The sequence below is a fragment of the Corticium candelabrum genome, chromosome 14 (genome assembly GCF_963422355.1).
Source record: "Corticium candelabrum chromosome 14, ooCorCand1.1, whole genome shotgun sequence".
Lineage (NCBI taxonomy): Eukaryota > Metazoa > Porifera > Homoscleromorpha > Homosclerophorida > Plakinidae > Corticium > Corticium candelabrum.
The window spans coordinates 6,026,861-6,040,322 of NC_085098.1; the positions used below are offsets into that span (position 1 = coordinate 6,026,861).

Sequence of the window (13,462 nt, forward strand, 5' to 3'; positions counted from 1 at the left end):
CTAACCAGAATGTCACAATACTGAAAAAATGGCCGGTGAAGTCTGTATTATTATTATACGTGTCGTGCTCAACCAGATCAGTCTGGTTTGTAAAGTCTATTACAAGTACCGGAAGCAAACCCTGCTTCAGAAGTACTTAGACCATCACGGCTGTCTAGAAAGAAGACATGACTTTACGAAGGATCCGAGTAGATCCCAGAAGCACTGTTTTCTGTAAGTGCTTATTATTATTATTATTATAATTATTATAATAATAATAATAATAAGCACTTACAGAAAAACAGTGCTTCTGGGATCTATTATTATTATTATTATTATTATTATTATTATTATTATTATTATTATTATTATTATGTCCTTGTACTCCTTTGACAGAACTTGCCAAACGCAGGGAAAACCACGCACACACTTCCATCGACGAATCAATGATCGATGCCAAGTGAACGAATAGAATATCTCAGATACGTCTACTGACTGACTTTCGATTGGTTGAAACAGAGCACGTGATGCCATCGGACGCTGGGTCACTTCCGGCTAGGACGCTCGATTAGAACTTTTCTCTATTCCAGCGTCGTGGACGCTCACCTAGCGTCGTGCCAGCGTCGTACTGTGAACCGGGCTTAAGTGGCATTCAGCTACTAAAGGTGTTTCTTGGTTGTCGAGTACACACAATCCCTAGCTACAATACAAAAGGATGGGGCGACGGAACTCTTATGAGGCTTTTTCTTCGCCGTTTGGTCACTTGCACGAATCGTTCCTATACTGATCTGTAGTCGGACACGGAAACGATTTTTTGAAGTAGGTCTTATAATTTATAATGAAACGTGGTCGTGGAGAGGAGAAATTTGAGGTTCGTGTGTACAGATATATCGAGCTCTCCGTATATATATATATATATATATATACATTGCCCTATAGGACCACGCCCCTTTCTGTTGTGCACCGGCCTCGCTACCCTTTACCCTTGGCAATTAACATGTACATATTTGATTCTACGTTTCTATAGAAACACTACGTGACTTGTTTACACAAAATAGTTGTATCGACTACCAGACAACAAGTTGCTACTAATCAAACAACAGTATTATGAATTTAGTAAAAGTTTGAGAAAAAGCCAATTGACCATTAATTAATTAATTAATGAACAAACACTTTGAATAGTAATTGTGTACATGATGTAAACGCTAAAGTCACTAACTGGGCAGACTTGTTGCTAGAGTTCCACAAATCCAGTCAAAGATCGGAAATGTAATATTGAAGTTTTTCTTGATCATCAGACGAGGATGATGATGCAGCCTGTGGTGACGACGAATCAACTCTGCACAAGGCAAAGAATCTAAAAAGTACTGTAGACGTGGTGGCAACGAGCAATGATGAAAGCTGTGAAACAGTTCATAGACAGCCAAGTTGACGGCCGCTGTCCATAAAAGAAACTATTTTAAGAATTTGTCATTATTGGTGTACATATATTATAGCAAGCAGCAAACCCATTATCATTGCAAGATGGAATGCGTTTGCTGTCAGAAGGATTCGACAAATAGGAAAGACGACAAGAGAAAACAGCCCAATAACGGAAGCTGTCACAACAAACAGATCATTAAAATCAATACAAAATAAGAATATTATCATTACATAATATTATACACATCAATGCAAATACCATATCATGTTATCTTCGATCAACATGTCATTTATGTATAACGACTTAATACATTATTTCTATTATTATTGCCATTAATATATTGCCACTGTTATTAATTAATATAATTATTTCTACTTAATTAATTAAACAGCAGCATACCATAAACACGATTGGGAAATAAAGTGAAGTACCAATCAGTAGTGTCAGACGGCTGCATGTGTTCGTATGTGTAAAACCGATGATGCAGACCAGTATGGCTTTTAAAGAACCACGTGAAAAACTTAAACCGAAAATGACCAGGATATCGATGAATAGCTGCAAAAAGTTAAAATTAAAACATTGATATTAATTAAAATCCAAAATGACATCTAATAGTATTGTAATGTATTGTAAATCCTTACCATATTCGTAGCCATTGCCTAAAAGAAACATGAGCGGTACAGTTACCCATTCCACTGGCGTCACCGATTCGAGGCTAGCACCGCATACTAGACAGACCAACAAGCAGCCGACAAACAACTGCCCGAGATGCCAATATCCTGAGTAGCCTGCAAGTTGACAATAGAGTATAGTCTAATATCAACTGTGTCTAGCATTCTTACCTTCTGGAAGAAGCTTGCGCCTTGCTTCTTCACGGTACGCCTCCATTCTATAAATAGTCAGGCCTTGGAGTTCTGCAATTGCCCACAGTCCCTATTTTATATTAATTGTGTAATTTTAGAACCGCCCAAACTCGTTAATGATTTTGCAAGTCGGATATGTCGCAGCACTTTTGTCAAGGTACGGTTACAATAATTATTGTTATTACCACATCTGACACCTCTTGAACTTTTAGTTTAGACACGTGAGTCACGTGATGTAAACTACACCGAGTCACGTGATGTAAACTACTCGGGTCTGCCATTATTTCTAAGTATGCTTCTGTTCTCTCTACTTTTCACAATCTTTGGAGTTGCCACGAGTACTAATCCACCCTACCAAAACTACACGATAACTCTCGCTCGCAATGCAACGCCTCAAGAAGCGTACGCAGCAAGAGACCTCGCCAAGTGGCTCAACAACATGACCAACATCGCATTTACCATCACTTCACCACAAGACGCCATAAAGCGAAACGTCCCACAGCTGGCAGTCGGTCCAGACGCAGCGCTAGCGATCGGAGCCGCGTCCGAACAACAGCTGATCAACATGTCGGAAGACGAAGTACTAATCACGTCACAAAGAGCTCCAAATGTGGCAATGACGGGCGGACGAGGAAAGAAACGAGGAACACTATACGCAGTTGTGAGATTCCTACACCATATCGGGTACCGTTGGTATGCACCAGATGAGATATTTGTTCCTGATTTCGACAAGTCCAGACCCGTTCCGTCTGTTGATGAGTCCTACAGACCAGTTTTGAACCAGCGAGATCATGATGAGCATACCACTCAAGGAGACCCTGAATGGTGGATACACAACTACTTGAATGGTTACTCTTGCTCCGATTGTCCCAATGAGAGTCAGGGGGGTCACTTCGAGTATGTACCGGGATACAGTGTGCACACATACTACAAGCTTGTGCCGCCCGACAAATACTTTCGTGTTCATCCCGAATGGTATTCTCTCATCAGTGGAGTTCGTACTTTCCAATTCGACGGCCATCTCGCTCAACTCTGTCTCACCAACGAGTCTCTTTTGGCTTTCGTTGTCGACCAAGTGAAGTCTCTCTTGAAAGCAAATCCGACTGCTAATCTCATATCAGTAACTCAAAACGATGTGAATGGTGGTAACTGTGAGTGTGACAGATGTAAAGCCGTCGAGGCAGCTAATGGTGGTGCACATTCTGGTCCCACACTCAGGTTTGCCAATCTTGTTGCCGATGCTATTAAAGACGAGTTTCCCAATGTAACCGTCACTCAACTGGCATACCAGTACACTAGAGCTCCACCGACACACGAAGTCCCACACTCTAATGTTGCTGTCCGTCTCTGCTCCATCGAGTGTGACTTCGCCCGGCCTCTCAGTGATCCCAACAACGCTGCATTTCAAAAGGATATACTGGGCTGGAGCAAGATTGCCACTCGACTCCACATCTGGAATTATGTAACCGACTTTGGCAACTTCATACAACCATTTCCCGATTGGCACGTCCTCGGGCCAAACATCCGATTTCTGTCTGCACACAGTGCAAAGGCGATATACGAAGAGGGAAATTATCAGTCCAAAGGCGGGGAAATGCAAGAGATGAGGGCGTGGGTGATGGCACAGATGATGTGGGACCCTTCACAAAACGATAGTCTACTTATTCAAGAGTTCATCCATAGCTACTATTCGGATCAAGCCGGTCTACTCATCTTGAAGTACATGGATATAATTGAAAGGAGTGTTCACGATACATCGGCTTATGTGACTGAGCATGACCCACCTACAGCAAAATTTCTTACAGCAAATGCTGTCCTCCAATCGTTGCATGTCTTAGCGTCGGCTGTCAGTGTGGCTATGAATACACCATTGCGACCATACAAAACACGAGTTATGAATGCTATGCAGCCTGTCTTGTATGTCACTCTGTTACGTTGGAATGAAATTTGTCAGTATCATCGGCACAATGACACTCAGCCTTGGCCTCTGCCTCGCAGCATCTCAGATGCCTATAATCAGTTTGCACGGGTTTTCAACGATATTGGAGGTACACGATTGAGCGAATCGGGACACGACCTAAAGTGGCTGCAGAGCCAGTTGAACATGACGGCCACATGTGACCCCTAGTGTTGATCACACGTCACGACCTACTATTGACTGTTTTGCTGCTAATTCAGTCAGTAGCCTCAGATATCAATACAATCATGTCTTGTTACATTGACAAACCAGTGTTCTACGTACATGATGAATAAGGAGTGCCTGCATTCACATTGCCACGTGACATCATCTAATGTATTGAGCAATGGGGGTCATACAATCACCATTGAATATTATGCATTGATGTGACTCTCATGAGGTGAATAGCATTAAGATAAATGTTAAGCTCCAATCCAACATTTAGTGTCACCACATTCTGTTACAAAACTAAAAGCTGACAAACTGAAATTTTAAATCGTACAGTAACCATGACAACTATAGGCTTAACTACAAGGAAATACTGTCTGATTGAGAAAAACGAAAAAACAAAAAAGCATATGGCACTACAGCATACTCACTGTATTTGATGTTTCAAAGTTCCACATCTCCGATCTGCTTTGCCATGTTAGATAAGCTTACCATTTAATGCTGTACATTGAAACAAAACAGCATATTTTCTATTACATTATAACGTTAACCATTAACTTTCATATTGCCATATCTACTGCTTACATATTCAAACCTGTTAATACCTGTTAATAAACTCTAGCAGCATGGGTACAAGTCACATAGTCCAGCTCCTTACAAAAACACTAGCAAACACGCTATGCCAAAAAAGCTCGTTTCAACACAATCTCAACATCATTGTTGCCGCAACAGAAAACATTGACTACAAAGATGAAGGGTCGACCGTCAAACTGACTGCAGATGTTCTGAATATGTTCATCAGTAACGTCAGCAATCGTTTCTGGCGCAGACTGACTTAGACTCGATGACAACATCGCGATGAGATTTACGTCATCACTTGCATTATTCGAATCTAACCAGCTGTATGACCTCCACGGTTCCATCTCGAGCCATTTGGGTAGAATGACTGAATTCAAAGCGACCGAGTCCGTAATACCTCGAATCCTGATCACCCAATAATAATTAGACTTTATGGCCGATGCCACTGGTTTTGGAAATGTCTCGTCAACAACGTGCTCACTACCGAGTATCGTGTCTGACATTGAGTGATTGGTTGCTGTCGATGTCCACTGGGCAGACACTCCCAATGACGAGTCAGAATCAGAACTGTCTTCCGAATCAGTATTCATAAGACGTTGCCTCTAAACAACAACCAAATTTTTAAGAATTAATATTTATTATTAAGTGACATAACACAACAATATGAACGACATCTGCTTCATACCAAAAGTTTCAATATAGATGTCCATGTGCATTTGCGTGGATCTTGTGTGTGTGTGTGTGGTGTGTGTGTGTGTGTGTGTGTGTGTGTGTGTGTGTGTGTGTGTGTGTGTGTGTGTGTGTGAGTCAGTGTGTGTGTGTGTGTGTGTGTGTGTGTGTGTGTGTGTGTGTGTGTGTGTGTGTGTGTGTGTGTGTTTAGTGCAGGTGTATTCACACACTCACCCAAGCCATAGTCTCTCACACAAAACGTCTTAAACATTGTTCATACCTTACAATTGCTGTCTCCCTCATCTTCTGATTTCTCCACACAACCATCACAAGAACTGGCCATTCCACTGTTTCTGTCCGTTACTTTTCGCTCTTGTGACTCACTCTCTTTCGACAGCTTCACGTCAACTCCATTCCGACGTTCCATACGATCCTTCCGTTGCTCTAGTATTACAAGTTTAATCTCCACTATTGTGCCACTAATAACAAGCGTTCGTCTTTCACGATAGTGCAGCTCATCTAGCACTGCAGGAATGGCATCGATGGGTGTTACCTACAAATATCAATACATTAATTAATAACAACACATTTCTGTTAAATCTCAAAATTTGTAAACGTAATTCTGTTATTGAATGTTAATTAAATATTTAAGGTTAGCGTGCACAACACATACAGTAAGTAACACATTTAATGTACACATACACGCCATACATCAATTCACTCAGTAATACTAATTGATATTAATAGTTATACCTTTAGAATTTCTACGTAATCCTCAAGATCTTTAAGGGTTGTTGGCAGAGATGGAAAAGAGAAGCTCCCATCTATGCATGCATAATCCAAACATTTTTTCCCGTTGTCTGACATACTCCATTGCATTACATCCGCAAATGAACGCGAGTGACAAAACTGGCCTCTACCCATAGCCCCAACACTTGCCGATGTAACGTACATCTACAACAAAGATTTTATGTTTTCACAAAAATGGCATTATTTCTTGACTATACGCTCACCAACCTGACTGTCACAGGTCGTTGTTAGAAAAACCGTTCGTGCAGGTTTTCCACGACTACCACTTGTTATACTGCAAATCCTGCATTGCGTGCATACAAGCACTTTACCAGGTTTGAGAGCATTCCACGCCATGGGTAACGAGCAAGCAAACAGTTGTAAAAGAATAGACTTTCTAGATGAATTGTCCATCACGGCAACCCACCGCCAGCTCCATAGATCAGGACAAGTTTTGGTGACGACGTCAACGTCCCGCCTCGACCTCTCCCACCGTCCAACAAATATAATCATACCCACAACGTCGAGAAAAATATTGTCAGGCATGTGATGGACATCAGAGAAAGGAACAAACATGTGCACCACAGACGGAAAGTCTAAGTGCAACGCAGTACAAATAGAAAGAGGTATTTGGCATACAACCGAACTATCCATCAGAGAAACTTCGACAAGACGATTTCCGAATGCATTAGACGTTGCCGTCTGCACTGTTTGTGTATCAGACGTCTGCGACTGTATCTGAGATAGCTCTGAAAACTGCCTTTGAACGATAGAATAACTTTGTTGATATCTCGGCTTGACTTTGTATCTTCTCACTGCCACGACGTCTCCGACATGAATCGACTTAAACAGCTTGACACATAACTCATTCCACACCACAACGGGCAGGCTAGCCGTCTCGTCTTGAAGGACAAAATTAAACACGAAAGGAAAACGGTTTCGAAGGTCTCTTGATTTTCCAAAGTGAACGATCCTCGTCTTATTCACAACTCTCCCTACAATCCCGCGTACAGACATCCTTCCAATATCGCGTGACGTCAAACGTTCCATTTTCAATCTCTCCGCGAGAAACCGTGCGGAGCTTTCTCTGTCCAAGCATTGAATTGAATGTCGATCCCAATGTTGACCAGACGGATCCACACTGTTCCACAAAGACAAATAACAGCCTCTTGACGAGACAAGAGGAGCATCCGTCCTCTCATAATGACTAGCACCGTTCCAAAAAGGCACGTCTGGCAAGGCTGCATCTCTCTGATTTACAACAAGAATATTACAGAGCAATAAAATAGAGTGAGGTGGCTTTAGAAATCGAGTATCCATGATTTCGATGGTGGAGCCGACTCGGAGAACGTTCTTGTGGACAAGAGCGTTTAGATGGACCGACAGCAAGCACTTTCGTTTGTATTCACCGTCTGTGAGGAGAATGTCGTACGCGTACGGAAAATCTACAAACGGAATCTCTCCAGTTGTGTAATGAAAGGTTAAGTCAGGAAGATATCTTTTTATTGCCATGACATCCGCTATGCAAGTCGCTCCTCCTTCTCCACAAGAAGGAAGACTGCTCAATGGCCACGGTTCGGCAATGCTGGAAACCGCCATTTGATATACGGGGATACGCGGTTATCTTGATATTAACGATTCGAGGGTGCTTCTGAGGACGACAGCTATTAATATGCTCTATAAAAATGCAAATATTCATGAGTGTACACCTGAAGTCTGTTACATATCAAATGTTTCGTCTACTGTATGCTCACATGACACACGAGTTTTACTATTTACAAGTATTACCTACAATGTCACGTGACAGTATGTCTCTCATTGCTAATAATAAAGATTCAGCTCATCTTCAAACCTGTCTCACGTTTGTACAAGTTCGCTACATGAAAGTGTACAAAAATAAATACAATATGTATAAGTTACAATGTGTTTTCCTGTATGTGCTCATCTAAACGTGTATGGTTAGTGTCTGCAGTGTGGGCTAATTGTGAGATGGTCTGATCCTAAACCAGAGTTTCCTGCTGAAACAAATCAATCTCCTCAGCCCAGTCGGAGTGCTTCCTCTGCCAGGGATAATGATGAATAGATACTTGATTATGATCTCGTTCTTGAAGCTGCTGTGGATCATGCTCACTAGCAACGCTGTTCGGCGACTCATTTTGAGTTCCATTGTCCCATGAACCGATCTTTTGTTCAGTCTCAACAAGTTTATCTCCGCTCTGTACCTCAAACGACGTATTTGTTGAATTCATATTTGTTGCTGCAAGTTCTTCATTTGAGTCTCTCAAGTCCAGACTTCCTTTCATTCGTACCAGACTCGATAGCGAGCTTACCGATTTGCTCGGTCGGCGGGGCATGTCGGGTGTGGCTGGAGTAACAACCGTGCGAATGGGTGAAGAACTCAGCGCCGATTCCTGTGGAGATACCAACTGTCCAACACTACGACGAGGACTGCTTTTGTTTGAGATGCTCGCAATATCAGAGCCGGTGAGACTCGGTGACGGTGATGCTATCCGCAAAGCTTCCAAGGAAGGGCTCGATACAGAATGGCATAACTGTCGTCTATGATTCCACTGAAGATGTCCACCATCTACAAATACATTACATGCAGTGGAACCACACTCGAGAGCACTCGACGTAGACGGCGGACTCGCCGGTTCCAATGGACTGAAGTAGCCCGACGACAAACTGTCCAAATCACGAGCCTCAGAGCCACATCGCGGTAAACTCCCAAAACTGTTTCGTGCTGCAGGATTGCAGAGCACGATTGACGAGTTTTGCGAAAGGTATGGTTCATTACACAGGTGAAAGGCAGACTGATCACTAGAAAATGCCGACTGATCACTCTGAGTCCTGGAACAAGGTCTCTTGTCACACATCGACGGATCGGCACTGGTTCTTTCTTCAAAACTACAAAAAATTCATTAAATTTAATAGACTCGACGAACACTGCAGAGTGCTATTTACGTTTGACATTTTTGTTTCAACAGGTAATCGACAGCGTCAGGCTCGGTTTCGACGAGTTTCCTGAATACCATGTCGTGGAGTGATGCCGACACCTGATGAGATTGATTAATAATACAATACATGTGACATACACAACGACAGCAACTGTTGTGCTCACTGTCGTCAATTCCTTGCTCCTCTCGATCATCTCCTCTACAACTGAAATCACTTCATCCTGGTCATCTACTTGATCTTGAGACAACACCTGATATTCTTTAGATCCCTTCACCTACACACAGAATCAAATAAATGAACGTCGACATACGTATATTCGTAACTCAACCGCTTACCTTGTGCAAGATATTTGGACCGACCATAGTTGCTAAATTTCTTTTGTCCATCTTGTTTCCACCATTTTCTTCGAGCGAACTGTCAGCGCTGCCAGTGCCACAGAGACAATGAGCGTGGCATGATACAAGCTGCAAGAACTGCAGCAATTCTGACAATGTGTCTCGGTTAGCAGGTGGTAGGAGTGCACACAGCAAATTCAGTGCCATTGCCCTTATCCTTGGATCTTCGAGTCCTACAAAAACATCATGTCATCTCGTGTTTCAATGAGATTGCATAGCACATACGCCTGGTGGCAATGAAAGGTGCATAGAGCTCTTTTGTGAGTAGAGCCTCTGGTAGATCACGTAGAAAGCCTTTTAACAGACCTCCGATGTCGGTTGGATTCAAATCATCAGAAAAATACACGTCATTGCCACAGTCAAACTCGTCTCTCATCTGGCGTATTCGTTTGCGAGAGCCAGGAACACGAAACAGCCCGGTCGTGTGCAAACCTAAAAACAATAATCGTCATCAGTTCAGCAGATATAGACATCACATGTAAAATACAATATGAACACACACCGTGCTCTTCAAGAAACTTTAGAGATCTTGATATAATTAATGGTATCTGTGCTGGTAATGGAGAGTAGAGTGAACGCTTATCATCGTGAGCAGAAAATGTATCAGGATCGTCCACACCAGGGTAAAGACCGACATCTGGTATTGAGTTTTTCCTTGCCTGAGGTTTTAGAGATGAAGAATTATCTACAGTGGATGCAAGATTGCCAGCTACCAACTCTGCTTGTGCTATCGCAGCCATAGCAGAATGAAACGTATTCAAATGAAGAGTTGTAGATTCCAAGTCTAGTGCCAAATTGACATCTTTACACTGGAATTCTTTCTTGTGTAACGTAGAACGACTTTGCTCACTTGCTCTGTCTTGTCCAAAATACTTACTATAAAGTGAATTGTTGTCCTCGGCATTGTCTCGCATACAAAAGACATCTCCATTCCTAGTTACATCACTGCCTCCGAACCGTTGATCATCAAGTGAATACTCGAGTGGCGGTGAAGGACTAGATAGAAAAGTTCCACCAACACCGGATTGTGTCGTAACGGCCGATAATGATGTAGACTGCTTCATTCCATTCTTCAAGCCACCTTCATTGGCATACAGTACTAGATATTGATTAGAGAGATGAACTGCCGAAGCAGCATTAGCTTTCGCCCTTCGATCAACGATAGAACGATCGTGACTCAGCACCTTCGATAAATGCTGGCCAAAAACGGCTCCTAGAAGGACATCTACAGTAAAAGACATCATTCAAATATACACAAAAATACAACAGCACATCAAATCGAGACCTTTGTTCTTCTTATCTCTTTCAGAGCTAAGACCAAAACTTCTACGAAGATTTATCCCTCTCTTGAGAAGTCCTCTTCTTGATCCATCTTCAAAAAAAATTAGATTAGAAACCACTATCACCATCACTAAACACCCACTACACCACACAGACTCAACTAACTGGTAACCATTAATTAGTTTGCTTCATCACACACAACAAACAGGTTTCTATACAACACATTGGTGGCTAGCAACAGTTACATAATGTCAATTATTAGTAACAGATGAGCAAAATCAACCACAAGTTTCCACTCAAAACTAACACAAAGGATATACTGGTTTCTGGTTGCTCTTATGATGATATTGCTCTTACCACACAAAGACAACTGATCAACACAAACAAAGCATAATGTCACTTCTTTTCCTGTATCTGACATCAAGTCATAGAACAGGGTCTGACTGCAGCCCAAAGACTGCAGTGGGAAATTGCTTTGTTTGGTTTTCAATTTACCAGCACATCACACGTTGATAAGGTCTGCTCTCAGTGATGTACCACACAAGTATCATATTCAAGTATTGGCTAGTGTTCAGAGGGAAACATGCCAAACAAGTGCCTAATACATTGTTACAGAAAAATACGAGTTGTCTGGTCAACTTACCTTTTGGTAGTTGAATATGACAACCAAGAGACAGTGTGTTCAACTGTTCGAGTGCAACCCTCTGCAGAGCAACTCTCTCTGCTTCACAGAGATCTCGTAACTCAACATCACTCAGTTCCACAGTTCGACCACTCAGAGAGCACCAGTTGTTAATACCCTACAAGAGGCGCCACAAATGCTCATGTTAGTACACAACTAGTACAATCAGACCCACCATCATCATCATTCCAGTCTACTACATTCATCTAGTATGCCTATATGTACGGACACAATTAGAAGCGCCTCAAGATCTGGACCACCTGAGGATTCCCTACCAAAATGCATGTATCAGAGGCCAGCAGGCCTCATCAAAAATCATAAAGCAACACATGCAACAAAGGAAGCCACCACAACCAGACAAAATCCAATTGAATTTTTTACACATCGACGCCTGCAAGGCTCGTCTACTGCTACATGTACATCAACGTGAGACAATTCTGCGCACTAAGAGCATTTAGTTGTGATTATCTTCCTCCCCCCGCATTCAATTTCTACAAACCTCTCCAGCAGAGCGAGCACGTGACGCATGCGGACAGCAACAAGATTCGACGCTGAATTTATCGCCAGAACCGGCGCCAAAACTAGATCCATACCATCAGCACACTCCATTCACACACCTCTTAGAACTACATTCAATCTATTATTGAACAGGACTCGTTTTCCATTCGTACCCTCCGGGCTAGTCTATCACGCGCAATTGCATATCCGTCCCAGTCTCGTCGAGGACGTTTTCACAAAAACTTCCTCATTCCTCATTACGCGAAAAGACAAACGCGTTTTGAGCTCACTAAATAGCTCCTTATTGATTAAAATTCCCGTCGAGCGTTCTGACACGCCAAACTGACTTCCTCACCCTACTCCTTTCGCATTCTCAGGTACAAACGTGTCCAGTGACAAGGCAAACACAATCACACCATGCACGTTATGTGTTCATAAATAATTAGTTTCAGCACCAAATTTCATTCCAGTCGAAATTAGGGAGTCAACTGACGTACCTGAGGTGATGGAGACCATAAGGAAGTCACCGATTTCGTACTGCGCGCTTTCTTCTTCAGACCCAACGCCTTCTTCGTGTTCGTCTGCCCGCCGGCCGTCAGATTCCGTCTCGACAAGCACGGAGAGCTAAGAGGACTCACCAGACACGCAGAAACGCCAGAGTCGAAGACACCATTCGCGGCGGACATCATCGCAGCAAAATCGACAGTCTGTGTCGGATCTGCAGGAGTGTTAGGTGCGGAGGCCGATCCGTGTTTGCCCTTCCCTTTCGTCTGGTTGCCGTACAGTCCACCGAAGAGGCCCTGAAGCCGCTTGAACGAACGGCGTGACTTCGCCTTCTTCGTGAAGCTCAAGTCGAGCCTTGGCTCTTGCAACGACAACGAATCCGTGCGGTCGTTCACACCCGTGTTTGCCTTGCTGTCGCATTCATCTTCTCTTCCACGACTGATCATCGAGTAATCGGAGAGAAAAGAGAGTGGTGACGGTTGAGTAACGAGTAACATCGACGACACGGGACGCCTGCCAGCCTAGCCTCCTGCAGCCGGACTGTAGCAACTCCCAACAATACAGTTTATAATACTTCCGCCGCTCGGCAAATATCCTCAAGCAGCGCTCACACCTCGTTTATACCTAACTGTTGGTGGTGTGGTTTATAATTGACCGAGGAATGTTGTCCATGGTCGCACGCAACGCCTACTTCGTGATACTCCTCCGCAAACCAAT

At 43.0% G+C, this 13,462-nt stretch overlaps 4 protein-coding genes across 5 annotated transcripts; 1 reads left to right on the forward strand and 3 right to left on the reverse strand.

The window, feature by feature from the left end:
• Positions 1-969: 969 nt before the first annotated feature.
• On the reverse strand, positions 970-2,312 carry LOC134190056 (uncharacterized). Its single transcript, XM_062658473.1, has 5 exons — positions 2,245-2,312; positions 2,044-2,190; positions 1,802-1,957; positions 1,488-1,577; positions 970-1,417 (listed from the first exon to the last, which is right to left on the reverse strand). Exons 1-5 carry the CDS (start codon positions 2,288-2,290, stop codon positions 1,194-1,196), a joined length of 663 nt encoding a protein of 220 aa, XP_062514457.1. The 5' UTR covers positions 2,291-2,312; the 3' UTR covers positions 970-1,193.
• Positions 2,313-2,524: 212 nt separating this feature from the next.
• Positions 2,525-4,487, forward strand: LOC134189791 (uncharacterized). Its single transcript, XM_062658170.1, has one exon. The coding sequence runs from the start codon at positions 2,558-2,560 to the stop codon at positions 4,391-4,393; it is 1,836 nt and encodes a 611-aa protein (XP_062514154.1). The 5' UTR covers positions 2,525-2,557; the 3' UTR covers positions 4,394-4,487.
• A 411-nt stretch (positions 4,488-4,898) lies between these two features.
• LOC134189790 (RPA-related protein RADX-like) lies at positions 4,899-8,023 on the reverse strand. Its single transcript, XM_062658169.1, has 4 exons — positions 6,656-8,023; positions 6,392-6,592; positions 5,919-6,191; positions 4,899-5,571 (listed from the first exon to the last, which is right to left on the reverse strand). Exons 1-4 carry the CDS (start codon positions 7,937-7,939, stop codon positions 5,068-5,070), a joined length of 2,262 nt encoding a protein of 753 aa, XP_062514153.1. The 5' UTR covers positions 7,940-8,023; the 3' UTR covers positions 4,899-5,067.
• Positions 8,024-8,240: 217 nt separating this feature from the next.
• On the reverse strand, positions 8,241-13,447 carry LOC134189945 (rho GTPase-activating protein 6-like). 2 transcript variants are annotated; one of them, XM_062658344.1, is made up of 10 exons: positions 12,739-13,447; positions 11,705-11,861; positions 11,066-11,152; positions 10,631-11,005; positions 10,283-10,564; positions 10,006-10,212; positions 9,721-9,953; positions 9,549-9,659; positions 9,392-9,483; positions 8,241-9,334 (listed from the first exon to the last, which is right to left on the reverse strand). In XM_062658344.1, exons 1-10 carry the CDS (start codon positions 13,240-13,242, stop codon positions 8,428-8,430), a joined length of 2,955 nt encoding a protein of 984 aa, XP_062514328.1. In that variant the 5' UTR covers positions 13,243-13,447; the 3' UTR covers positions 8,241-8,427. The 2 variants fall into 2 exon arrangements, with proteins under 2 accessions (XP_062514328.1, XP_062514327.1); XM_062658343.1 differs by having other exon boundaries at positions 10,283-11,005.
• Between the last annotated feature and the right edge of the window lie 15 nt (positions 13,448-13,462).